We start from the raw sequence: 25470 nt of genomic DNA, 5'->3' as shown, positions 1-25470 counted from the left end.
ATTCGATAAATATCCATATATCGTTTTTTTTTTTTAAACCCAGCCCTAAAATTGTAGTCTACCCTCATATAGGCCACCTACCCAAGCGACGTGACCCAAGGGCGAATCGGTTCACAACACAGGTAATGGAGGAGATCTTCAGTGACATCAGGAACATCTAAACCTGGATAATGAATGATAGACTGACATCAGAGGTCAATGTGGTTAGAGCAGAAAAAGCCCTGGCTGACATCCTGGTCCAGACACCATCTCAAACCCCTCAGCAGCCATTACGGGCCAGCGAGACATCATTTCCGCAGCAGAATCCACTTTCTACTCGCAAACACAATTACAGGGCAGTTACTGAGGGCGACAGCGCTGCATGTACTGGACGAGGGTTTTCACAAAGTGATGGTGAGTTTGGCTGAAAAGGTCAATTATCATGGAAGAAATATCAAATAACAGTTCCTGAATGAGGAGGCCTATTTGATTTTCTCTGTGTCTATCTATAGAGAACAAAGTCACATAGGCCTACAGGCAACTGGTTTGTTCTGCCAATGTCTCACCATGTTAGCCTCGACAGGTTGCTGCAAGTCTTTTATTTATTTTTAAATGCAGCTAGATAGGCTACCACTTCACATGTTATTTTTGATCATCATTCATTCATAATGTTGACTGCAGATCATGGACGGGCCAGACTAGTCAACAACCCATTTGACTCCACTTGAATTATTTTGATGACCAAAGCATGTCATTGTCATGTAAGGTACATTTGACACAAGGCACCAATCTATATTCCAAACATGCACAGAGTGACACTGCATGCTATAGCCTATTTGTGTTTGTGTGACATAACACCAAAGTTGCTTCATTCGACCAATTGAATAAAGATTGTGTGGAAAGCTATTTTAAATATGCTGTATTAAAGTTTCATCATTAATGCAGAAGTTGTCGTCATGCAGAAACTGCAAACCAGGCCAAGGTTGCAACAGAAGAGAGAGAATAGGAAGACCTGTTTTTATCTCATTTCCCTTTTTCTCAATTTAACAAGAAATGGATTAAAGCGTTCTGCCTCAAAAAACGCACAGCTCGTGCTTTCTCATCATTATTAAAAATAAAATAAAAAGCCTACAGCCTTATTTTTAAGCCCATCCACAGACACTACAGCCTAATTTGAATATAGGCCTTTCTTGACACCAACTGGTCGACTAATCATTCGGGCAACCGGCTGACTAGTCTACTTAGAAAAAAATCACTTTTGCACATGACATCCCTCCTCCATATGAGTATACGTGAATGGGTCCTCCTAAAGTTCCTACACTACTGTATCTACACCCTGCTAACCTAAGTAGGATGAGGAGATGTGCAGATTGCTGTAGCCATAATATCCTTGCCAGCATCTTCTGCCTGAAAGACTTACAGTATGCCACAATTGCACCATGTTCTTACATGATGTTTTCAAAATGTCTCTCCTTAATGTGAAATAAAGGTTGACTGGACTGAGGGCCAGCCCCTCTCAGGGCCACAAGATATCATTGTTTTGAAGCAGATTGACACTCAACACAGCTCATCTAATCTTGAGGTATAAAGCTCTTCAGCTTTCGAACGGCACCTGCACCAAAGGGCAAACGTGGAGTCAAATGTATCCCCTTGCAGTTCCATGAAAACACACTAAAACACTCAGTTAAATTCAAATGGAACTTTCAGCTGTTAATGTCTTTCAAATACAGTATCAGTTCAAAGAATTCTGGATTTCTTGAACTTTCCTCTCCATAACCCAGTCAATGCAGCGTTACAGACAGAGCTAGAGCTGTGTGTTCTGTACAATGACGCCCTCCTCTGGAGGATTTCTGATGGTGCACATGCTGAGAAAAGCTCATTTACTCCAGTCTGTCAAATAATGAATAAACGCATGGGTATAAAATAGATTAGAGGCTCTGGAAGGAGGAAGGAAGGAGAGAAAACAGGAGTCAGGAGGAGAACAGCACATCTCCTGAATGGGCACCTGGCTGTCTTTACCAAATCCTCTCTCAGGAGACAAACAGCAGAGGCTTCACTGTAGAACAGGATCATTCACAGGCTCTGGCAGGAAGTGTCTCTGGACAATGTGTCTGTCTTTTCTGTCTGGTGCAGCAGTCCACCAAAACAACTGATACAGTAGCAGCTTGCAGTGCATAGAATAGAACTGATACAGTAGCAGCTTGCAGTGCATTATAGAATAGCTACGATCCAAGTTATAACGCCGACAGGGGCGTCTGGGTAGTGTAGACGTAAAAGCACTCGCCTACCACCTCGCGGAGACCTGGGTTCAATTCCTGGCCGCGGTACTTCCGGCTTGGTCAGAGACGTTCCTACAGACACAATTGGCCGTGTCTGCGGGTGGGAAGCCGGTGGGGGATGAGTCCTGGTTGCTGCACTAGTGCCTCCTCTGGCCTGTTGAGGGTGGAGGGTAACTGGAGGGAATAGCGTGATCCTCCCACGTGCTACACTCTGCCGGTGGAACTCTTCGCTGTCAGGTGAAAATAAGCGGCTGCCGACTGCACATGTATCGGAGGAAGCATTATGCTAGTAGTCTACAACTCTCCCCACATCAGTAGAGCGGGTGGAGCGAAAACTGGGACAGCCAAGTACAATTGGGGAGAAAATGGTCATTGGGGGGAATAAATAAATAAAAACGTTATAATGCTGACAGCTGTACACCTGGCGCTGATTGTAGTGGAAAGGTCTTTGAAAAGTGAATAACAGCTTAGGCATGGCAAAGGTTTATCCCTTACAAAAATACCCTCAGGGAATAATGTTTTTTTTTTTTGTAAAAGCAAAGCTGAATGATTCAGCATCTCAGTATATCAGTTCAACTTTAAAAATATGAAAACCCCCATAAAACACACACACACACACACACACACACACACACACACACACACACACACACACACACACACACACACACACACACACACTGTACAGAGTCAATACTGCCACACAGAATTAAAGTACACTAACTCTCTTACAGGCATTTTAAAGACTAATTTTTCAAAGAGAGCAGTGACTGAGGTGTGTGTGTGTGTGTGTGTGTGTGTGTGTGTGTGTGTGTGCTGTGAGAATTAGGATTACAGCGCTCAAGCTGTCACGGCTTGTGTACACCGGGCACAGAAGACAGGTGAGTGAAATGTCTTCCCTACCTGCCTTGCTGGGCCAGTGCTGCCCCCTCTTCCTTCAGCCTCATGCTCTTGGCTGCACAGTCTTCCTGCAGGACCTCCCGGCGCCGCTTGACCGCATGCACCCAGTCCACCTCGTCTGCCTTAAACGCTACAGCCTCTGCTCTGTCCACCTTGTCTGCCTCCGCCTCAAACTGCTGCACTGTTGACTTTGAAACCTTTTCACCGACTTTTCTCTTCCAACCAAATGAAGCCATCCTGTAGGGAGCAGAGAGAGAGAGAGAGAGATCACTCTGAGTGTCTGTACTCACAGAGGCCATTTACACCTGGCGTTAACATGCGTTTTCTGCCATCACGCTTCATTCACACAGACAACCTACGCCTTGCCTTGCCTCAACCCACGCCTACGCCGAGCTGGGCGTGAACCTGTTACACGCTTTTGCGATCACACCGCACGCCTTTTGCACGCCGAACCTGGAGCCGAGTCACAAGCGCCTCTCCTCTCTCCCGACTCTATTTTTTCACGTGTTGTCCAGAATTGTCATGGGTAGCCTCTAGGTAAAATAAATCGGATATATTTAATGTTATATTGATGCTGGATATGTATAACCAGGTCTGACTATAGTCGGACATTTTAGAGAGGTGATCTTGCAAGAATATGTGCTGGCAGCCTGGCACAACAACATTGTCCATCTTGCTTCTTCGGTCGCTATTCTCTCTCATGAAGATTTGTTTGCCGACGGGGAGAAAGCCCCACGTGATAGCCACCCGTCAATCTCTCTGTCTCTCTGCTCAACATGTTGTAGTAACTCCATTTTATTTTGAAATTCAGTTGACTTTTCCATTTCCGACGGATATTGTGCGTTTTTCTTTCATGGCTTGACAGAAGAAGTCTGCCTGCACGCGCCTTGTCGGCTTCAAAATAGAACTCACGCCTATTCGATAAAATCGGCAAGGTACAGGCAAGGCGTGGGTACACGCAGGGTTCACGCTCAGGCGCCCGGTGTACACAGCCTCGTTGACTAAAACGGACGCCTATTAAAAAGCGTGGGTAAAGGCAAGGCATAGGCAAGGCTTGGGTCGTCGGTGTGAAACCAGCCTCAGATTGCAATCAGATTGTATTTGATCACTTCAGCCTGATTCCATTTACACCTGGCGGCTGGCGTTAACATGCGTTTTCTGCAATCTGATTGCAATCTGATTGCAGAAATGGTTGTCCTCTCAATCCGCATAGAGTTGCTGTATCCAGATTGAGAGGACACATTCCATTTACACTTGTGTTCAATGTGTACACAATGCATCCCTGACCACGTCCGGAGGTGGTTTGGCCGATCAGATTGCAATCCTTCTTCAATGCGTTTTGGGGGTGTTTACACCTGGCATTTCAAGTGATAAAACACAATCTGATTGCAATCTGATCACAGAAAATGCATGTTAACGCCAGGTGTAAATGGCCTCACAGACATCAACTCTGGACAATCAGAGACTTTTACTGTCAGATATCAGAAAAGGGAGGGAGGGACACACATAGACCCCCTGACAATTTCTGAGTGGTTCTCTCAACATGAGGTCCAGGACCACCAGCAGTAGTTGAGCAGGCTCCAGGGGGTCCCCAGCAAATTGATGAAACACAATTAATGTAGAAGAGATGGAGACTATTTTTGCCCATCATTTTGTTTTATCTCTCTACCTACAATACAGTCATAATGACGTTAGTCATGCCTGCATGGAAAATAAATTCATACATGAGTCAACACTGAGAATTGAGGCCATATAGAATGAGTTAAGTCATGTCATTGCCATTTAACCAGAAAACTGCATGCAACTACTACCCAACCGCATGCTCTCATCAGAAACTCAGTGATCGCTCTGTAATTCCAGCGTCATGGCACGTAACGTTAACAGTTTGATTATCTCTGCTGCTAACGTTTAGCGTTAATAGCTAGCTTAGCTAAGCTATAGGATGCTAGCCTTTACGTAATGATTGACACCCTCATTATTCTCAATCGGTAACGAAATACATTGCACTTGATAATGACACAGCTACTTTTAATGGTGATAAAATGGTGTTAATTTGTAAACACGGTGAGACAGACAAGCATACGCACCTGTCCGTGTTGTAGCCACTGACAAGTTGTAGCAAAACAAACGCCAGTAGCCATTGGTGACCTTTCACCTTTCTGATCCGGAAGCCCGTGGAAATATTGACGTCATCTCTTAAAAGAACCCCAACACTCTTTTGAGATGTTAAAAGCACTAACGCTAGTATTATATTCTCCACCCCTGGCTTTTATTTCTTTCTTGTTCGTATCTTTTTATGTGCTAACTACATATGATAACAATAAAAACAAAGAGCAAGGGAGTCGAGGTATCTATATAATGAACTGACAAAAATGACGATTAAAATGAAACAAAATGTAGCGTTAAGATAACATAACAGTGTAATCAAATAACAGACCATTTCTTTTTGGATTTTTATAGATATATTTTTTTGAAAACACTGAACGGGGACCGTTCATACTCACTTAATCCACTGGATGTCGCCACAGTTGAAGTCGAAGCGGCTCCTGCTGTTTGACTCCTAAATTGACCACAACTTAACTCAAATATACTCTCAATATTTGTCAAACTAAATTAATGGACCAGTGATGTCATTATCACTGGTCCACAACTTAACTCAAATCAACTCTCAATAACTGTCACACTAAATGAATGTTTGCAAACCGAAGTTAGATCTCCTTGCATTTCAGATACAGTAAAGAAATACTAAATGACTTACCAATTTTGCATTATAATTTCAAAGTGTCCAATCCAGTTTCTTTAAACAACAAAAATAATGACCAGAGAATGTCCTTAAAATTACTGTTATTTATATTAAATTAGTGATCTCTTTTTTTAACCAATGGATTACCAGATTGAGTCAGTGATACATTTCAGGTTAAAGAGCTCTAATTCCCCCTCATGCAGAGATAGTGAGAAGTAAATACAAAGGTGTGCAAACTATCCGAGGTGAGCCTTGTTTTCCCTCATTGATTGATACAGTTGATCTGAAAATAGTTGAGTAGCTCTTTGCCTCATTTCAAAGAGGTGGGAAAACTGAGTTTACCCTTCACTACGCCGTAGTCTCGCTGGCCAGCCTCCCCCGGAAGGGAGGGGAGGCAGGCCAGCGAGACTACTACGCCCCTGTCACAACAGCAGAAACAAAACCGGATAGCTTTGCTGGAAGTGTGTGCAATTTAGCTGTTTATTAGGCAGTTGTGTATACAAATGATTTCAACACTGTCCATTGAGATTTACATTGGTCATCCTGGTAGGGTCCCTTTACACACCAAACAAAAATAGAACAAGATTTCTTTGAAGCAGTTCTGACAGATACATTATTTTCCTGCAAACAGTTCACTCTTGGGACTCACCACTCAACACCAGAAGCTGTCCAAACTTCCAACAAAACCCACGATTTACCCCATGACAAAATTTGAATCATTACTTGCATGATCTGCCCTTCAAAACTAAAAATGTTTAGTTCTACAAATATTTCAAAGACCATAGCATATGTCTTTACCATGATCACTATAATATTTCATAGACTATATCTTAAAACTTAGACATATCGGTCAAATATCAATATATAAGATTTCAGTCCAAACCTGCCCCACACACACAGGACAGCAAGAGATACAGGCATGATCACAAATGACATTCTTTGCAATTTTTGTAAAAGATTCATAATTTCTGTGAAATATAAAAACGCTTTTGGTCTCCACGGTGTTAATAAAAAAAAAACATGAACAATATTGGCAACGTTGACTTCATGCAAATACCGACACCTCTTATCACAAAAACTGTAATTTGGTAAATGTTTTGGCTCTCATAATACTGCCCAGCATAACAATCATGCCAGCAGATTTTTGTAATCCCAATTTAGTCCTGAAACAGCAGGACCCACAACACATCCTGATTCACATTCACTCCCTCAACAGTTTCTGAGTAACAGGACGAGACAAACCTCTTGAGGATGAAACTCTGCCAGCGCTGTGAGACCATTACAGAAACGCACTGTTTTCACCACTTTTAAGAGATTTTAGTCGTTACTGAGGTCTAGGTTGCCAATATTACAGAGATCATTTTTCAAATTTCACAGTTGATAGTCATACAGTTTTTTTTTCTGTAATCAGAAGCAGAATAGTCTGTGTATGAAAATCTAATTTTAAGTGGTGCAGCCGCTTCTATTCATAGCTTTCAAGGGGCGTTACGTGCTGCCGGGAACGCCCACCTGGCGGTCAAAAAAAACACTTGTTCATTCCGTTGCCTGCGAGTCGACTCACGCTGTTTGGCTTTTTTTTCTACCATCAAAGTACACACGTCTTTGCTCTTTGCGGCCAACATCTCATCAAAGGTAAGCTCAAGTAACGTTAACGGGGTATTAATCATTATTGTAACGTTACTTGAGCTTACCTTTGATTAAATGCTGGCCGCAAAGAGCAAAGACGTGTGTACTTTGATGGTAGAAAAAAAAGCTATTTTTTTTGCCCTCCCCAGCGACTGAACCACGTCGCACAAATCCACAACCTCCTCCTTTCTTTCTCCGACGGGATTCTGTAAAACACAAGCCAGGCGTGTCTCCTCGTCGGTTTAGTGCAACCGATAGCACAACAGGTAGGCTATCCGGCACTTTGGCTGAACAAACAGCGTGAGTCGACTCGCAGGCAACGGAATGAACAAGTTTTTTTTTGACCGCCAGGTGGGCGTTCCCGGCAGCACGTAACGCCCCTTGAAAGCTATGAATACGTGAGGTGTGTCCGTTTGTAGCATGAGAGGATAGACCAATCAGGAGTAGCCTATGCATGGAGAGGGGGGGGTGGGGGAGAGAAGGGGCTGCTCCTAAAGCTGCAGCACTTAACTTCAACACCCGGATGTTGTTTTTTACTTCACAGAAACTGAATCGACAAAATTGCAAGTGGTGCCAATAATTCTGACCACAACTGCGTTCAACTTTTACCGATATAAAAACTGATTAACAGTACTGATAATGATAAGGCAGCCAAATGACAAGACACTACATAAGACTTAAAAAAAAAAAAAAAAAAAAAATGAAAAAGACAAAGACAAAGAGACTCTGGACAGGTCATGGAGGGGCACACATACTCATTAAAAGACATATCTAAGGTTGTTTCAGGTTTAGAAAATATGTAAACCTTTCTCCAAAATTACCCCTTGGGGGAATGTACTGTATGGGCCACCACAGAAATAAAAAATAAACTTAGCATATCTAACAATGACAATATTTTGTATGTATTCACCTGCCAATATACAATGTCCATGCACTGCATGTAATTGCTACTAATCATATTCAAATTGAGCCCTGAGCCCCATACATTTTAACCTGACGCTGCCAGATGGGGGGGGGGGCGGTTTTGTTTTCACAAAACATGATCTCGTAAGATCTCGCGAGAGAATCCGGCTGGCTTGCAAGGTTACATACATTTGTTATGGATTGGCATTTAAAAACTGGATGTAGGCAAAAGGCATGTCACTCTGTAATGATCCTTAATCTGAAAAACTAGAAATAAAGAAAACACAACAAAAAGATAATCAACTTGTCATTTCAAGATGAGACAGTGAAAATGATATACTGTATATCTAAATTTTGACTGTCATGGCAATTACCTCTTGCTTAAAAGAACACTCCACAGATTTTTAACAGTTATTTTGCACATAATCTCACACATATCTGAAAAATGTAAACCGATTTGCAAACATTCATTTAGTTTGACAGTTATTGAGAGTTGATTTGAGTTAAGTTGTGGACCAGTGATGTCATTATCACTGGTCCACAACTTAACTCAAATCAACTCTCAATAACTGTCAAACTAAATTAATGTTTGCAAATCGGTTTACATTTTTCAGATATGTGCGAGATTAAGTGCAAAATAACTCAGCATTGAAAATCGGCGGAATGTTCCTTTAAGTGGAGAAAGTAGGCTATGTTTATCTGGTAAGACAATCAAGTGTATCAGAATAACTGTGATTGAAGGAAACAAAACTGTGATATTGATTTGACAACAGTAAAAAAAAAATGAATATATCATCATCCAGCAATAGATCCTTGCAAGGGAAAAAAGGGTCATAACTTCATTTCTGATATAACCTACAATCCCCCCCACTTAAAGCACTGATAAATATATTCTTTATATATAAAAATGTAGGGGACAGACAAATTCAAACAGAAATCTTTACAAGGACAAAACCATGAAAATTTAAGTCTTTGAAAAACAAAATCAAATTCACAAAAAATAAAACCAAACTAAATTGTGATGAAGCACTCTTTGTCCCCGACACGAGAGAAAGACAGGGGTCATTGCACTTCTTCGGAGTCCAATAAGCATGATTGGCATGACGACCCTCGTTCTAGCCGGGTGCGGCGGCCTGAGAGACCCCCGCACCGCGTCTCTGATCTCCGCTGAGAGAAAGACAAAAGAAAAGTGTGCAAACGTGCTCCCTGCAGCCTCGTCCTTTTCGCCACCCAAGTAAAGCAAACCTCAACTCGTGGCTTTCCTTCTCTGCAGGCAAAAACGTGCTTTTTGTTCTCCGTACTGAAAAGCAGTGCTCACTGGCTACAGTACAGACAATTCAGTGTAATCACTCAGGACTTACGCGTGTAGGTGGGATGCGGCCATTTGCTAATAAAACTCATCAGGAAAATGTAAAACCATCTCTTAAATGTTATCCCGTCATAACTATTAAGTCGCTTGTCAGTCATCCTTCCCATATAACCCCTAACATCCCCTGCCAGCGTGATATACAACCCACCAGCTTAGGGGGGTTTCCAACCTGCATCAGTGCCATGGAACAATCAGCTCATCCTCAGTGGGGATGAATTGAGCCATGAATCAGTTGCATGCTTATTGCTATAAAGACACTCGGAGAGGAGAGAGGAGAGAAAAAAAGGCTAGCGATTGTTATGCGAGCTATCGTGCAAGTAGTTTAATAAGGTTTGCGCACATCTCAAAGAACTCTATGGTGTGGCTTCCCGGCCGGGGGTAAGACGACGGGCCGTCGGCGCCTCCCGTCGAGTCGACGGACGACGTCAGCGACGACGCTAAGGAGCCCTCGGTGGCCTTGGCGGCGTGCACCGGGGTCGCCGGAGTGTCCCCCTTTGCCTCTGCCCCGTCTACATCGTTCTTAATGGCTGTGCGGTAGTTCCCCACGGACCCGGAGCGGTGGGGGGTCGCAGTCCCAGATTTCGTTTCCAACATGTCATCTGAAATGATAACAATCGTAAAAAAAACGAGAAAAAAAAAAAAAAACACAAATAAACAATGACTATGATTACTTTTTGATCAATGTTGATGAGGGTAAGTTAAAAAAAATAAGCTGTTGATTTTCATGATATAGAATAGTTCATTCAGTCAGTCCTCCCAAAGCATAAATATAGACTGGGCATAGTCAACTTCTTTATCTAAAGTCATCTCATACCCTTTACATTGCATGTCTGTGTGAAGTTAATGACTGATCTTATCTCCTATTCCTTTGAGGTACTGGTGAGCAGCCCTCTGCAACAGGGCCTCGACACAGAGTCAATCATTTATGCATTCCTCACTGAAGCGGAGTGCTACAGGACAGAATCCAAGTAAATACCACTAAGATACGTGGGTCTGAACTCAGGGCTTTCCAGAATGGCTGCTAATGTTAATGGGTTACGAACTTGATACAAACATTGTGTGCGAGTGGTTATGTGACCACGTTAACGACCTTGGGTGAATTCTTTCTTCGGTCCTTGTGCTCAGCTGAAATAATCTGCGGTTTCAGTATCTTTCAACATGTAACTTTCACTTATTAAATAGTGTTGAACGAGATTGCCAGTAGACATTGTATTTAAATAGCATCAATCAGATTTTCTCGTGGTCATTGAATTTCTGAATTAAAAGTTTGCTGAATAAATTAATTCATTAAATGAATTTGTATAGTACAATTTAAAATTTCGTGCAATATCTTGAGATTATTCACAAATTTACATTTTAATCTAAAATTCAGTTTTGTTTCTTCCGATTCAACTTTATTATTATTATTATGATTTTATTACATTCTTTTTTGGGGTCATTTTTGCCTTTATTGGAGAGAGGGGATATGTGGCAAAGGATCACGGGTTGGATTCGAACCCGGGTCGGCCACACGAAGGACTAACCCTTAGTGGTACGCGCTCTACCAGAGCCACCATCAACTTTCTGATTGAAATAACACACCCTTTTTGAAGAGGCTGGATTATTGGCCAATGTGAATGTCCTTACAGTGACTGACTCCAGACAAAGTGGCTAAGGACCTCTGAAAACACACCAACTGCCCCAACACGCTTTTCACTATTGTGTTCACGTGTCAATTGAAAGAATGTATCTTTGCTACATTGCAAAGTACAGTACCATGTACGTTAGAAAATGGAAACAATGAGGCAAGTGTGTCAAGGGTGGTTTCAACTTACCGTCGATGCTACGGAAGTCAAGGAGGTAGGTTCTGCTGTCCACCTGGTAGAGCTGCAGGCTCATCTTGGTTTGCATCCCGGTGATCGGGTTCTTCCTTCTCACACGCAAATAATATGGATTTGCAACCTGGAAGATTTAAGAAGGGTCAAGATCTGACAGCGTAGAAAGCAGTGCTACTCAACCGACCCGAGGCTCTAGAGCCACATGCGGCTCCTTTATGGGTAGTTGTGGATCTTCTAAGTCCTACTTAAAAGAAATAAATACAAATCTAAAAAATAAAATAAAGGGAGGAAAGGGAGCTTTTTTAGATGGTGGCGCTTGCAAAGATCCCCCCCCCCACACACAATGTGGCTCCTGAGTAGGGCAAGGTTGTGTACCACTGATATAAAGCTATTGTATCTACTATAGTAAATGGTAAATGGCCTGCATTTATATAGCGCTTTTATCCAAAGCGCTTTACAGTCAGTAGGTACATTCACCCATTCCCACACCGATGGCGGCAGGCTACCACACCAACGGGAGCAATTTGGGGTTCAGTGTCTTGCCCAAGGACACTTCGACATGCAGACTGGAGGAGCCGGGAATCAAACCACCGAGCTCTTTTATCCAAAGTGATTAGTGGACGACCCGCTCTACCTCCTGAGCTACAGCCGCCCTAAGTATACAGGGATGTTCCCGAAGAGGACGGTAGTCGGTAAAACACAAATAATGCATTTGACCCAAATATTTTTTTAGTTTGATTTCCCCCCCATTATTATTGGGGCGAGAAAGAGAATGAGATATATCACCGAGTGTCCTCACAGATCAACTCTGGACAGTCAGTAAGAGACTTTTACTGTCAAATATCAGAAGAGGGACACGTATTAGACTCCTGAGCATTTATTTTATTTTTTGCTTAGCATGCTATCCAACTATATTTTATCTGACACAGATACAAGAGAGATCATGGCTTATGGTTTACATAACATCTAGGTTGTTGTTTTTATACTTCATTAGTATTGATGATAAGCTATTGTAAACCCATGTGTTTAATGCTCTAATATCTCAACAATGGCAATGGCCAGGATTACATGGGGAGGGAAAAAACAAACAAATAATTTAAAGATTTTAAACATTTCAGTCTAAACCGCAATTAATGTATTTCCGGTTTAAGCTCTGCCCACATCCGGATTTATCCCAATACAAATACAAATAATTTGGTTGGCTGGATACAGATAAAAAATATATATGCCTAATAGATACAATGGCTATAGAGTAAAGTCTTCAAAAAGCAACCTGTGTCGGGGGCAAATGTTTAAATGAATTATCAGAGTGAGATAACAGCAAGAACAAACTTTTAGCTTAACAAACAAAAGACACAAGTCATGTGACCGCTGAGAAGCACTTTTGTTTTTTCGGCAAGCGTTCAACTCTCAGGGACGATGAACTACAGCAAGTTTTCTTGTTCTGTGTAGACTCATCTAAATCTAATCTAATCTAAATGACCGGTCTTTACTACTGTGTATCCCCAAACACTCAAATAGCTGCTTCATGTCAGAGCCAGAGCAAAAACAGGAAACACTTCATCTCCCTGGGAAAATGCCCTGCATTTTCTCACAAGCTAAGACACCTGATGCAGCATTTGTGTGTGTATCCCTTTAAGACCGCGAACCGCGTCACGCGGTTCGCGGTCTTAAAGGGATACACACACAAATGAGGGATATACACGCAAATGCTGCATCAGGTATCAATGGGTTAAAGTGAGTCAACTGGTATATTCTAACAATCGCTTATTTTTTTTATCTGAAAATAAATCAAGATAGGTGTAAAGACAACATTCCGTTCTCGGTCAAGTAGAACGATACACCTGTGAGGAAAGAATTATGAGAATGTTTTTGAGTTCATATTTAGTGAGTCACCTCTTGCATTTCACTCCCTTATTGTACAACAACAACAACCATTTCCCAAGTTCATCCTCTAGTCCACTGGTTCTCAACCTGTGGTACGGGTCCCACTGGTGGTACGCGGGGCTCCCTTCCTCTCACACTTTCATATGGTGCTCATTTCTGAGGTGGTACTTGGGTGTAAAAAGGTTGAGAACCACTGCTCTAGTCTTGAGTATCTGACACTTGCTGGCACATTGTTTCTAAATGGCCTAGATGGTTATTAAAGTAGCCCTGCTCAGGTACGTTATAAAGCAAAGAAAATAAAAGCCTATTTATTTTGTCACAACAAGAGGAAATACTGCACCAGCTTCGGCCTATAGAGACAGTCGGCATGTGTGGGAACGCCCACAAAATGTTATACGGCTGGCGCGCGAGTGGGGTAAAACCGCCCATATATCTCATGGGCTGACTCACCAAAGACGCACTGTCTGTGGCTCTAAACTACAGGTTTGGGGGTTCTAGAGCAGAACACAAGACGTCTGCTCAGATGTGCATTTACTGCAGTGGTTAAATCCCCGATCCTGTCTGCCTGGCCTGGGCTAGCAGCTAAATTCTAACTTTGCTGAATGGATAGAACGGGGGATTTACCCCACGCTGACCACGCCCCCAGCCAGGCTGAGCCAGCTAACCCAGCGTCTATGACGAGACATCGCCTCAACCTATGCCTTTTCTCCATGATGCCCCACTTATGATAGGGGTGTCAAAATTAATCACTTAATGGATGCATCGTGATGCGGACATGTGAATCGAATCATATCGAATCGTTGAGAGATTAATCGTTGAATCGTTTATGTTTAGATTTCTGTTGACATTCAGATTTTAAAGCACTTTCTAAGTAAAAAAGGGACTTGATATTTATCTGACTGCTTGTATTAATTGATGAAAAAGTAGCCATGTGCAGTAATAATATAGAAAATTGAGGATGTGATAGTTAGAGCTGCGATACTTTGAGCTGTATCGAGATGCATTGTGATGCATCGTGGAATCAAATCGAATCGAAGACAGATGAATCGTAATCGAATCAAATCGTGAGGCCAGTGAAGATTCACAGCCCTACTAACTTATGAACGTTCTCCTTACCTTCCACTCATAATCCAGCTGTTTCATGGCGCGGCACACCTCCGACATGATGTCGTTGGGTCGACTCTGACTGCGGATGCCCAGGTGCCACTTGGCCCTCCTGACGCCCTGGTGCTTGGACTTCTGCGGGTTCAGTTCGTCCAGGGTGTGGCGAGGCCTGGGAGAGGTCTCCGCCACCAGGAAGGGCACGCGCTCCGGGTGCGGCTTGATAGCCACCGCCGCTCCAGAGGTGGTCAGGTGCTGGTCATCGAGAAAGGAGTCCGGGGGGCTGGAGGCCAGGTAGAAGTCCTTGGCCTCGCTCATGATGCGACGGTTGTCGATGATGAGGTGGTAGGCCACGGCTAGCGGGTCCTGGTGGTTGCGGCTGTACAGGCAGGTCAGGACCTCCTCCTCGGTGCACTCGAACTTCTCGCAGACCTCCTTCAGAGCCTCGTCGTCGATCATGTTGTTGCTGTAGGAGGGGTCCTCTGGGAACAGGTACTTGGATAGGTCCTCTTTGAACCACTCGTCCTCTCTGTGGGAAGAGAAGATGCATAGAGAGCAAGTCAAGACACAGCAAAGCACAGATCATGAGGGCAACAGTTTAAATATGACTATAGTTTCACATCAGCGGTCATCAATTCATAGTATTCCCATGATGTCACATGCATTTCCCACCAATATGGCGCTTCACAATGCACACAGCTCATTGGCTGCGTGTCATTTGATTGTAATCACCTGTTAATTGACTACAATCACCTGTTATTTCCCTACCAAGATGGCCGTGTGGTGATAACAGAACAGTAACGGAATACTATTAATACGAAGATAATGCACTGAGGACTGAAGGATTGTAGCAAATGGTTTGAGTGGATCTCGTCGCGCTCACCGGATTTCTTTGATGGTGGCTCTTTTCATGGGGTCTACCTGCAGCATGTGTTTGAGCAGACTTATCACTGAGGGGTTCAGATACTGCGGCGTGAAGAAGATCCCGTCGCAGATCTTCTTGAAGAGCGTTGGCACGTGGTCGTCGTCAAAGGGAAGCGTCCCGCACAACAAGGCATAGAGAATCACCCCACTGCTCCAGATATCCACCTCTGGACCAGCGTATAACCTGGGGTCACATGTTGACGCACAGACAGCAGACAGAAATGCTCCTGTTAACTCTTGGTTATAATTGGTTTTGTTTATTATGCCGTCACTTCTCCCATCATGATGCTTACAACTGTAGACCCTATATTAAGTGATCATGAGGACAGAACATGTTACCTTCCTGAGATGACCTCAGGAGCAGCATAGTTTGGAGAGCCACAGCTCGTTCGCAGGAACTCTCCATCTGACATCATGTTTGATAAACCTGCACAACATTTTACAGTGTCACACTACGCAACACGCACGTCTGACCTGTTCAAACAACCATAGCTTTAACATTCCCATACAGCATGAGAATCACGTTTGTTCACCAATGTAGATTTATGAATAATTAACCATTCAGACACCAATAATAAAACAAAAAAAAAAAATTACTTCAGCACATCTTTTTATGTTAATGCCACCTGTGAATAGTTCATAAGTGCAACATTTGTCTGTAGCTAAAGCCACGTGAAGAAGAGGAGAGTGTGTGTGTCTGGAGCTAAGAAGATGACCTACCAAAGTCTGCAATCTTGGCGTTCATCTGGGCATCAAGCAAGACGTTCTCGGGCTTCAGGTCTCGGTGCACCACCATGTGTCTGTGGCAGTAGTCTACTGCTGAGATGATCTGCTGGAACAGCCGACGGCTCTCCTTCTCGTCCAACTGTCAAGACAGAGACGGTCCAGTCATTAGGTGTGGTCTTCTCTGTGACTCACTCAGCACACCAGAGCTGACCCAACAGTGTTGTTTTCTTCATATCATTTCAAAACGTTGCTGGTTTTATGCCGTCCAAACTGTTCAGAGAGATGATCTGCGTCATACTGTAGGTAGGCAGCAAAACTGAGTGACAACATGATGCACTTCTATGTTCTAAGTCTCATGACGGGCGTATAAGACTCACTCAGGGCAAAGTATGGTATTGTACAGTATTTACCTTTCCGTGTTTGCAGATGTAGTCAAAGAGCTCTCCTCCTGAGACATACTCCATCACCATGAAGATATCTGTAGGGGTGCTGATAACCTGATACCTGTAGAAATAACAACAACAAGCCGGTTTACATCGCATAACCCATCAATAAGCAGCTGAGATCACACTACTCTCTCAAATATAGAGGGTTATGACTGGTGATTTCATTTTCCTGTATTACAAACTTCATAGCAAAGTATTATGGGAACGTCAAAAAGTGGCAATGGGGAAGATTTATTTTATTTTATTTATATATATATTGTAAGCGTGTTTTCCTATTCCTCTACTACAACGTTGAGCAAAGGGACTTGAGGTGGGGCACTACACGACGCTGACCACTTGAGGCCAGTCTGCAAACGAAAAGAGCGTTGGAAAAACCACATCATCACCGTTTTCTATCATAGATGTGTTTGGAGCAACTCAGCAACATTAAGCTGCTTCATAAGTCTAAGAATTATTGTTGGAGCACCAAGAGTATAAAACCAGTTTACTCCTGACTACAAGCAGCAAAGAAAATGTCATGTCATTTAAGTTTTGGATTCATTTAGACTGATGTGATGCATAAAGCTGGCGGCGGTTCTCACCAATGTAGGCTAGTTTTCAAATCATCAAGATTTATGGCCGACTACAAGCATGTCAGTTAACTACAATCAGCACAATGCATGACAATCAGATGGAAGTATAATACTCATCTAATGTTGCAACTCCACTAACTTACACTAGAATTGAGAGAATTTAGTGCCTGAAAAAATGTGTCATTGCGCAAAGTCCGCAAACTAAATAAAACACTCAAGTGTTTCCGCTGGGAACGTGTTTTGCATGGTGGCCAAAATCTTTCCCGCCACGCCACACAAAAGAAGACAAAGCGTTGCCTTGGCGACCATGAGGGATTCAGCGGCGATGCCCCCCCCCCCCCCCCCCCGACCCGTCTTGTAACACGGACCCCGTCTCATTGACCATGCTTTGTGGGTGTGACTTTGACTAAAGTAACGTGAGTACTAGTGCTGCTAAAGCCATAGACTTTTCTGTAGCTGTGGCAACGTGCTGGTAGACTACTCCTCTCACACACCGAAAAGACTAAGGCCATGTTCACATTACAGGCAAATCTGATTAGCTGATAAAGTCATTAATCATCATTATCTTGATTGGTTTCCCAAATCTGATTTGGGAGCGTGTCCGCACTGCCACAAATCTGATTCTCAAGTCGGATCTGTGTGTCCACACTCCAGACCTAAACAGCCTATCTGCAGCATGGGTTGCTATGGTAACGACGTGGGCGCCAGTAAATACATACGTTGGTGACGTGGTTTTCCTGCGCAGACGCATTTGATGACGAGTTGCGAGTGACGTTCAAATCAGATTTGGTGGATCTGCGCGTCCGCACTGAAGTCACATCAGTCGAAAGCAGATTGGAAACTACCTCCATATGTGGTTTGGGACAAGTGACACAAATCAACCAATCTGGATAAAGCCATTAATAGTAGGGATGGGCATTTCTAGCAAAAACACTATTCGAAATTCGCTGGCCAAATTCGAATTTAATTCGAAATTCGAAAATAATAAAAAAAAATGTAAAAAAAAAAAAAAAAAAAAAAAATTTTTTTTTTTTTTTTTTTGTGAGTGAAATGTTGCATTGTCTCCCCTGATTCTAAGTCTACGGCTTTATTAATTAATATAAAAAGCTTCTGCTGTGGATTTTTAGCTCAAACAAGCATTGCACCACTGAAGTAAAGAACATGTTACATGACATTGACATTTTCGAAAATAAAAAACAGTTTTGACAATCATGAGTGGTTCATTAAATATTTAGTAGGCTCAGGTCTGAGTGCCAAAGGGGTGCCAAAGTCACCCCCTCTCCCTCTTCATGGGATTTCATCCGCCATTCATTTTTCCATAAACCTTGCTTAAAATGCTTATAAAAATTGTTTTACTTGCTCAAACCAAGCGATTTGACTATACTTAGAATCAGGGGAGACAATGCAACATTTCACTCAAAAAAAAAATTTTTTTTTTTTTTTTTTTTTTTTTTTTTTTCGAATTTCGAATTTCAATAATAATAGTCGACCTTGATAATAACAACGATTATTCGAAAATTCGAAATTCGATGCCCATCCCTAATTAATAGGTCACTAAAGTTCACAAATCAGATTTGGCCTCCTAGTCTGAACATGGCCTTAGAGACTCACTTCACACCACAAACCAGTGGTGTAACGTTGAGTCCACGCCGTCGCCGTACACCCACTAGCCCTGGGATTCCTCTATACCCAATGTGCATTATATGTAACTACCAGTATATAGTTTTGTGACAGAACAGGGATGCAAACTCATGCAGAGTGGAAAAAGGTGACAGATACACAAAACCACTCAGAAATCATTAACTTAAGTGCCCTATTTTGGGATTAAAAAAAAAGGTGACTGTCACCTAAAAGTGACTAGTTTGCCTCCCTGCAGAACTTCACTTCAGTGATTTTGTTTCGTAAATACCGCTGAGAGTCAGGTCAGAGAGGCGGTGAGGCGCTAAACAAACCGGAGCGAAATGGAGAGGCGAGCTGCGTTCAGGCGCTGCTGGGAGGCACGGTGTCCATGTCTTCGCTTATTTATCAACAATAAATAATAGCCGATGTGATGACTAAACTAGTTTTGCAGGGGAAGGCATCTCCTCCATTCACACTTCCATTCATAAAATTCACCCTTGTTCTTTATATTTTTATACAGTCCGACTTACTAGGCTGAAGGTCAGCCTAGTAAGTGAAGGTCATTGGACAACTCCTGCAAGCTTTGTCAGCACGCCCCCCCCCCCCCCCCCTTCCCCCCTGTAGCCCCCCTGGTTCATAGTGGCCCTACGGTTAACGTCTTGTTCCACAGGAAACACTCCCTGTCAATGCTGCCAAAGTAAACTGTCAACCTGTGGAAACACTGCTGCCTGTGCCATCAGTCCAAGGGTCAACAGGGCACTCTCGCACCCCAGAACCACCCTCTCTCCACCATCTACACCGCATCCATTACGTTCTTGGCACAGCATCTAGACCTCACCTCAACATATACCACATGTCTCCCTGTGATTGTCATACACCAAGCTGAACAACAATAAAATAATATATAAATAAATAAATAAATTATATCGTAAATATAGATTTGCTCTGGATTCAATAACAGCTCTGCAAGGCATGCAGGAAGACAAAGAACAACATTTATGGGTGTGATGGTAAATCTGTAAAGCACGTGTGACTCACAAAGAGAGGTGAACAGAGGGCATAAACAACAAATAAGAGGCAAACAGAACTGACTGAAGAGAAAGGAGACTGGGTCAGGCAGATATCGTCCTAAGGCCACGTTTAGACGACAACGGCCTCTGTACAAAATGACAAGCTGTCGTTTGATTCCGCATTTACACACAGCGTTTGTGAGGACGATTTGCGTGCAGACTGGAGCTGCAAATGTCATCACCAACTCTGAGCAGCGTCAAGTGAGCCAGAATAAAACAGAAACTTCTGCTTAGAACGTTCACAATAATGGCAATTAAATAATACCATTGCCTTATTGATGGCACATTGCAATGTTTTGTGTGTGTGTGTGTGTGTGTGTGTGTGTGTGTGTGTGTGTGTGTATGTGTGTGATCCGACAAACACAGAACACAGACAATTAAATGTATGAGTGCTGCTATATTGAATTTGATGGGCTAGTTTTCACAAGAATTGCATTTTGCCACTTTACACGGCAACGGTAAGGGCGATATTGTAGCGTTGATTGTATTTTTGATGTTGGGGTTTGTTTTAATAATGCATAATGTATGTGTATTTTTTTTTTTTTTCAAGTGTACATTCTGCATAATTCAATCATGTATTGCAAGTCAGAAAGATTAAACTCAAACTCAAACTCGATATTAGTATCAGAGATTTCCACTCTGGAGCTTTTTGCGTTTTCAGGGCCCAATAACACTGTTGCCATGTGGACGGCCCAAACGCAACAAAGGTTTGCCGTTTTCTGCAGGGAGCGTTGTAGATATTATATTACTATAGATGGGTCACGACTCACCACAGGCTCCGCCAATTCTAACAAATGGTAGCAGCGAGTCTCCTAAATGGGCACGGTCAACGATTGACTCAGACCTGCCGAAAGTCTCCTAAGTGGGCGTGTCCGTGGAAAACCATGAGCAAAACCCACGTGACAAAATTACAGGAAGTGAGTTGAAGTCGGGCCGTCTTGCTTGAATCCCATCGTCTTTGGCGTTGTCGTGTAAACTAGGCCCTAGATGGATGTCCTCTTGTCTAAAACACATAATTAAAGCCTTGAAATAGCTCAGTGGGTGGTGTTGCAGTGGCACTGATGTGGCAGCAGGGGGGGTTAGGGAGCAGCAGCAGGGGGGGGTAGGGAGCAGCAGCAGGGGGGGTTAGGGAGCAGCAGCAGGGGGGGGGGGGTTAGGGAGCAGCAGCAGGGGGGGGTAGGGAGCAGCAGCAGGGGGGGGTTAGGGAGCAGCAGCAGGGGGGGGGTTAGGGAGCAGCAGCAGGGGGGGGGGGTTAGGGAGCAGCAGCGGGGGGGGGTTAGGGAGCAGCAGCAGGGGGGGGTTAGGGAGCAGCAGCAGGGGGGGTTAGGGAGCAGCAGCAGGGGGGGGGTTAGGGAGCAGCAGCAGGGGGGGTTAGGGAGCAGCAGCAGGGGGGGGGTTAGGGAGCAGCAGCAGGGGGGGGTTAGGGAGCAGCAGCGGGGGGGGGTTAGGGAGCAGCAGCAGGGGGGGGTTAGGGAGCAGCAGCAGGGGGGGTTAGGGAGCAGCAGCAGGGGGGGGATTAGGGAGCAGCAGCGGGGGGGGGGGGTTAGGGAGCAGCAGCAGGGGGGGGGGTTAGGGAGCAGCAGCGGGGGGGGGGTTAGGGAGCAGCAGCAGGGGAGGGGGTTAGGGAGCAGCAGCGGGGGGGGGTTAGGGAGCAGCAGCAGGGGAGGGGGTTAGGGAGCAGCAGCGGGGGGGGGGGTTAGGGAGCAGCAGCAGGGGGGGGTTAGGGAGCAGCAGCGGGGGGGGGGTTAGGGAGCAGCAGCAGGGGGGGGGTTAGGGAGCAGCAGCGGGGGGGGGGGGTTAGGGAGCAGCAGCAGGGGGGGTTAGGGAGCAGCAGCAGGGGGGGTTAGGGAGCAGCAGCAGGGGGGGTTAGGGAGCAGGGGGGGTGTAATCTAGGACTTACAGTTTAATTATGTGAGGGTGCCTAAAAAGCTTGAGGTTCTGGATCTCCCTGCGGATCTTTCCGACCACGTCCAAACTGCGGATCTTCTGCCTGTTCAGGATCTTTACAGCCACTTGGTGCTTGGTCAGCTCATGCTGGCCCACTGGAGGGAGAAGGCAGAATGAGAGCACATGAGGAACAGCAATTGAAACACACTACTTATGAGCGATAGTAGCCTAGCGTACAATACATACAAAAAAAGAAGATGGAAATAAAATAAAGAGAAAAAACACCATCAACAGAGAAAATATAGCACAAGAAAAATGCAAAAGTATTGTCATAAAATGTCACCTTTCAAGGAACTAAGAAAAACATCTTGTGTAGGCTATAGCTTAGCTTGAGTTTTAGTACAATGCATTTTTCCCATCATCCAACAGCTTTTGAAAGGGTTTCCTAAGCTCAAGAGGCTGGCCCATAAGCAACCTTCAATTTAAAGTGAAGACACCATAATTGGAGTTACAATGTTTCTTCGCAAACAGCAATATGCAATATCAGCAGCAGCCTGGGTTAAAGTATGCAAGTATGGTCCTTCTCAAACATGATATTGGCACAAACGACCATGAAATAGATGAAGTAGAGTGAGAAACACTGTCACATTACATCTGAATGGTACACAAAGACAGGAAGCTTGCATGAGGGAGTTGAAAAGCTGATATCACTTTAAAGCCCTTGGAAACTAATAATAAATGTGTTTTGAGTTTGTCACGCCACAGAAAAATGTGTTATAACAGTAGGGTGACAAGATTATCAAACCCTTATACCGGGACACCTCCGGGAGGGGGGTGGGATGGCTGTCTACGGGAAAAATCTGTATCCGTTATCTCTCTCTAACACATACACACACACAGTACAGTGCCTGCTCTGCTGAGATCTGAACAGAACACTTAATGAAAAAAATATATATTTATTTTAGGGCCAGAGTGAGACCTCTTGTCATGATCTATACAGCGTTGATTTTGGCTGCATTTTGTAGTGCTGCAGGTCCTTGTATGGATGTTCATTCAACAACATGACAGAACATGATAAACGTCTATGTAAGCGCTGAAAAACGAGTATAATACTACTATTATTATTTTAATTGTGCTGAAAACCGAGACAATTTGGTGTTGAGTGTTGAAAAAAACCGGGACCTTTCAGTGTCCCGATATCTCTGTCGGTTTTTCAAGTGTACAATGAGATTAGATGTCTTAAATATATATACCCAAATTATTGGGTGTAGTCCCTCCTCTGGAAATGTCATTGGAACATGTCGTACAAACTGCATATCGATTATCTTTCCCAGAGACACACACACACACAGCAGACATTTGCTTTCACTTTTATTTGAAAGAAGAAAAAAAACGCGTGCGAACAGCACCCGCCCACTTAAGGCCCAATTATACTCCACGTTAAAGACGGAGACGGAGACGGACAGAGCCTTCTGTCCGTACTCTGCGTTCATTTCGTCCGTTTTCTGTCCGTCATCTGAAAGCTTACGGATACGCATGAAACGGAGCAAAACTACACACACACTCATGCATTTGACTCTCTACTGCCCACTGGTGGATGTATTGCTTAACATGATACCAACGTGAAAGACGCATGGAAGTATGTGGGCAATGACGATTACACCGTTTGAAACGGACGCCCTTATTTACGGATGAAAATGGAGTATAATTGGGCCATTACGTCACGCCAGAGTAGCCAGGCGGAAATTATGTCACACAACAGATTGGCTAAATATCGGCCACTGCAATCGGTGAAGGTGAACGCCATCTTTTTTTGTCGATAGGACGATTGCACTCATTGCAGTCAACTCAACATGGTCAATATCGACCGATTCTGATATATGGCCGATATATCAGCGCATCTCTAGTGTGTATGTGTGTTAAAGTGAAACTCAGCTAAGACTTTATGCACTTTGTTGTACATCGTTTCATCTCCGTTGTCAAATTCTGTTAAACTGACATCACAAATACATTTACCTCTTTTTTGTCCTTAACCTGTATTGTTTCTCTTCAGTTACACATATATTGTGATGTATCGCTGTATCCTGATCGTGACAACGTTTGATGATCGTATCATGAGTTACTCTGATTCCCATCCTAGTGCCAAAGAAGTAGATGACACTGCAGGGTGAAAAGCAGCCTACAAATAAGCTATAATTGGTAAATGAGGTAGAGCATGTTAATGGCTAGCAATCGTCTGGAATAACATGTAGCTAGGGTGGCCTTATTAGGCTATTATGGACATTCTGAAGTAGCATGTTAGACCAATATATCTAGCTTAGTAAGGCATAGATAGACGTTGACACATTGGTCGTGCCGCCCTCTGGACCAACTACCTGTACACAGGCCGGGCCCGGGCGTCAATCCGGTTTGCTTAACTCACAAAACACACACCTAGTACCGTTAGTGTTCATCTCAAGCGATTACAATGATGCGCAAACAACCCCATGGTCCGAAGGAGTGATAGGATCGAGACCAAAACGCAGTTCCCAGATTCGCACCGATGATGACCTTATCTCCTCTTTTTCTGTGGGAGTCAGTGGGACTCCCACTTGATTTGTAGAGAAATAAGAAAGAGGAAACGGAATCGGGCTACGTTACGGTCTTGCTAATCAGCCAGCTAACATCAGTCCAGAGACAGAGGCTTTACTTCCCGGTGGCTGTCTCTTGCCAAGTGACTTCTAGCTCGCTGGCTAGAAGCACGACGCAACTAACAGAGGAGCGTTAACGTTATACATAAACTAACGTTACGTAAAAGGTATTGTAGTCGCTGTCGCTAGAGTTGCATACAAAATCATATTGTGCAACGTTAACGTTAGCCGCAAACTAACGCCAGTTAAGCTAGCTATAGCCGGGACAACAAGTGTGTTAACGTTACATATCGTTGCTACAAGTTAGCTTTATGCTTAGCAGGCTATATTAGCAGCGAGGCTAAACGCTCTCATTCCCACCATCTCGGAGTTGGCACAATGCAAAGATCCCGATACATACCTTTAACCTTTCCAAACGTCCCCACTCCGAGTGTGTCTCCGAGAATGTAATGACCAATTTTAACTCTTCCTTCATGTTTCGTTTTGTCCGTCGCCATCTTCCCGCAGTGGCCTTGCTGCTAGCTGCGGGTAGAGATGGACCTGCCTCCGCTGTCTGTCTCTCTGCCTGCGACTCAGCTGCTGCTCGGTAGAGTGGGAGGCGCCGGCGGTTGATGCTGGAATGGATCGGCCGTAGGGACCCAATCCCGCCTCTGACTCGAACTCTAACCAATCATCATCACTACCCATCCTAAACCCACCCAATCATCGCGACTAATGTCCCTTCAGACGATCCACTCCAACATCAAATGTGTTCTATAAATCTTCTTCTTCTGCTGCTGCTGCTGATGTTTTTGTTGGCAAACATATTTTTGGTGCATTACCGCCACCTTCTGAATTCCTCAGTTGCTCATTCTGCCCATCCAAACCAGCTGCTTCACTCAACAAGTCCATTATGCTCAGATTCACCTCTCCCAGTCCCAAACTGAAAAAAATGCAGTGTTGTGTGGGACAAAGAAAATTAGGAAATTGCCCGAGAGCTGTATCGAAGTGG

At 43.9% G+C, this 25470-nt stretch overlaps 2 protein-coding genes across 3 annotated transcripts in view; both read right to left on the bottom strand.

Moving 5' to 3' along the window:
- ttc33 (tetratricopeptide repeat domain 33) overlaps positions 1-5304 on the bottom strand; it is a 34901-nt gene extending 29597 nt beyond the window's left edge. Inside the window, exons 1-2 of the mRNA XM_083641420.1 lie at positions 5246-5304; positions 3162-3395 (exon numbers count right to left, since the gene is read on the bottom strand). Coding sequence (XP_083497546.1) covers positions 3162-3394 — 233 coding nt within the window. The 5' untranslated portion in view covers position 3395; positions 5246-5304. The remainder of the gene's footprint in view (positions 1-3161; positions 3396-5245) is intronic.
- A 3727-nt stretch (positions 5305-9031) lies between these two features.
- prkaa1 (protein kinase, AMP-activated, alpha 1 catalytic subunit) lies at positions 9032-24996 on the bottom strand. Of its 2 annotated transcripts, none has more exons than XM_083641764.1 (9): positions 24880-24996; positions 21863-22004; positions 16665-16758; positions 16249-16393; positions 15868-15955; positions 15488-15712; positions 14620-15133; positions 11614-11740; positions 9032-9597 (listed from the first exon to the last, which is right to left on the bottom strand). In XM_083641764.1, exons 1-9 carry the CDS (start codon positions 24974-24976, stop codon positions 9422-9424), a joined length of 1608 nt encoding a protein of 535 aa, XP_083497890.1. In that variant the 5' UTR covers positions 24977-24996; the 3' UTR covers positions 9032-9421. The 2 variants fall into 2 exon arrangements, with proteins under 2 accessions (XP_083497890.1, XP_083497889.1); XM_083641763.1 differs by having other exon boundaries at positions 9475-10398.
- Positions 24997-25470: the final 474 nt, after the last annotated feature.

This window comes from Poromitra crassiceps (assembly GCF_964638095.1).
Source record: "Poromitra crassiceps genome assembly, chromosome: 8".
NCBI lineage: Eukaryota > Metazoa > Chordata > Actinopteri > Beryciformes > Melamphaidae > Poromitra > Poromitra crassiceps.
The sequence above is the reverse complement of the archived record's forward strand: the minus strand, read 5'-3'. Positions and strand labels throughout refer to the sequence as shown.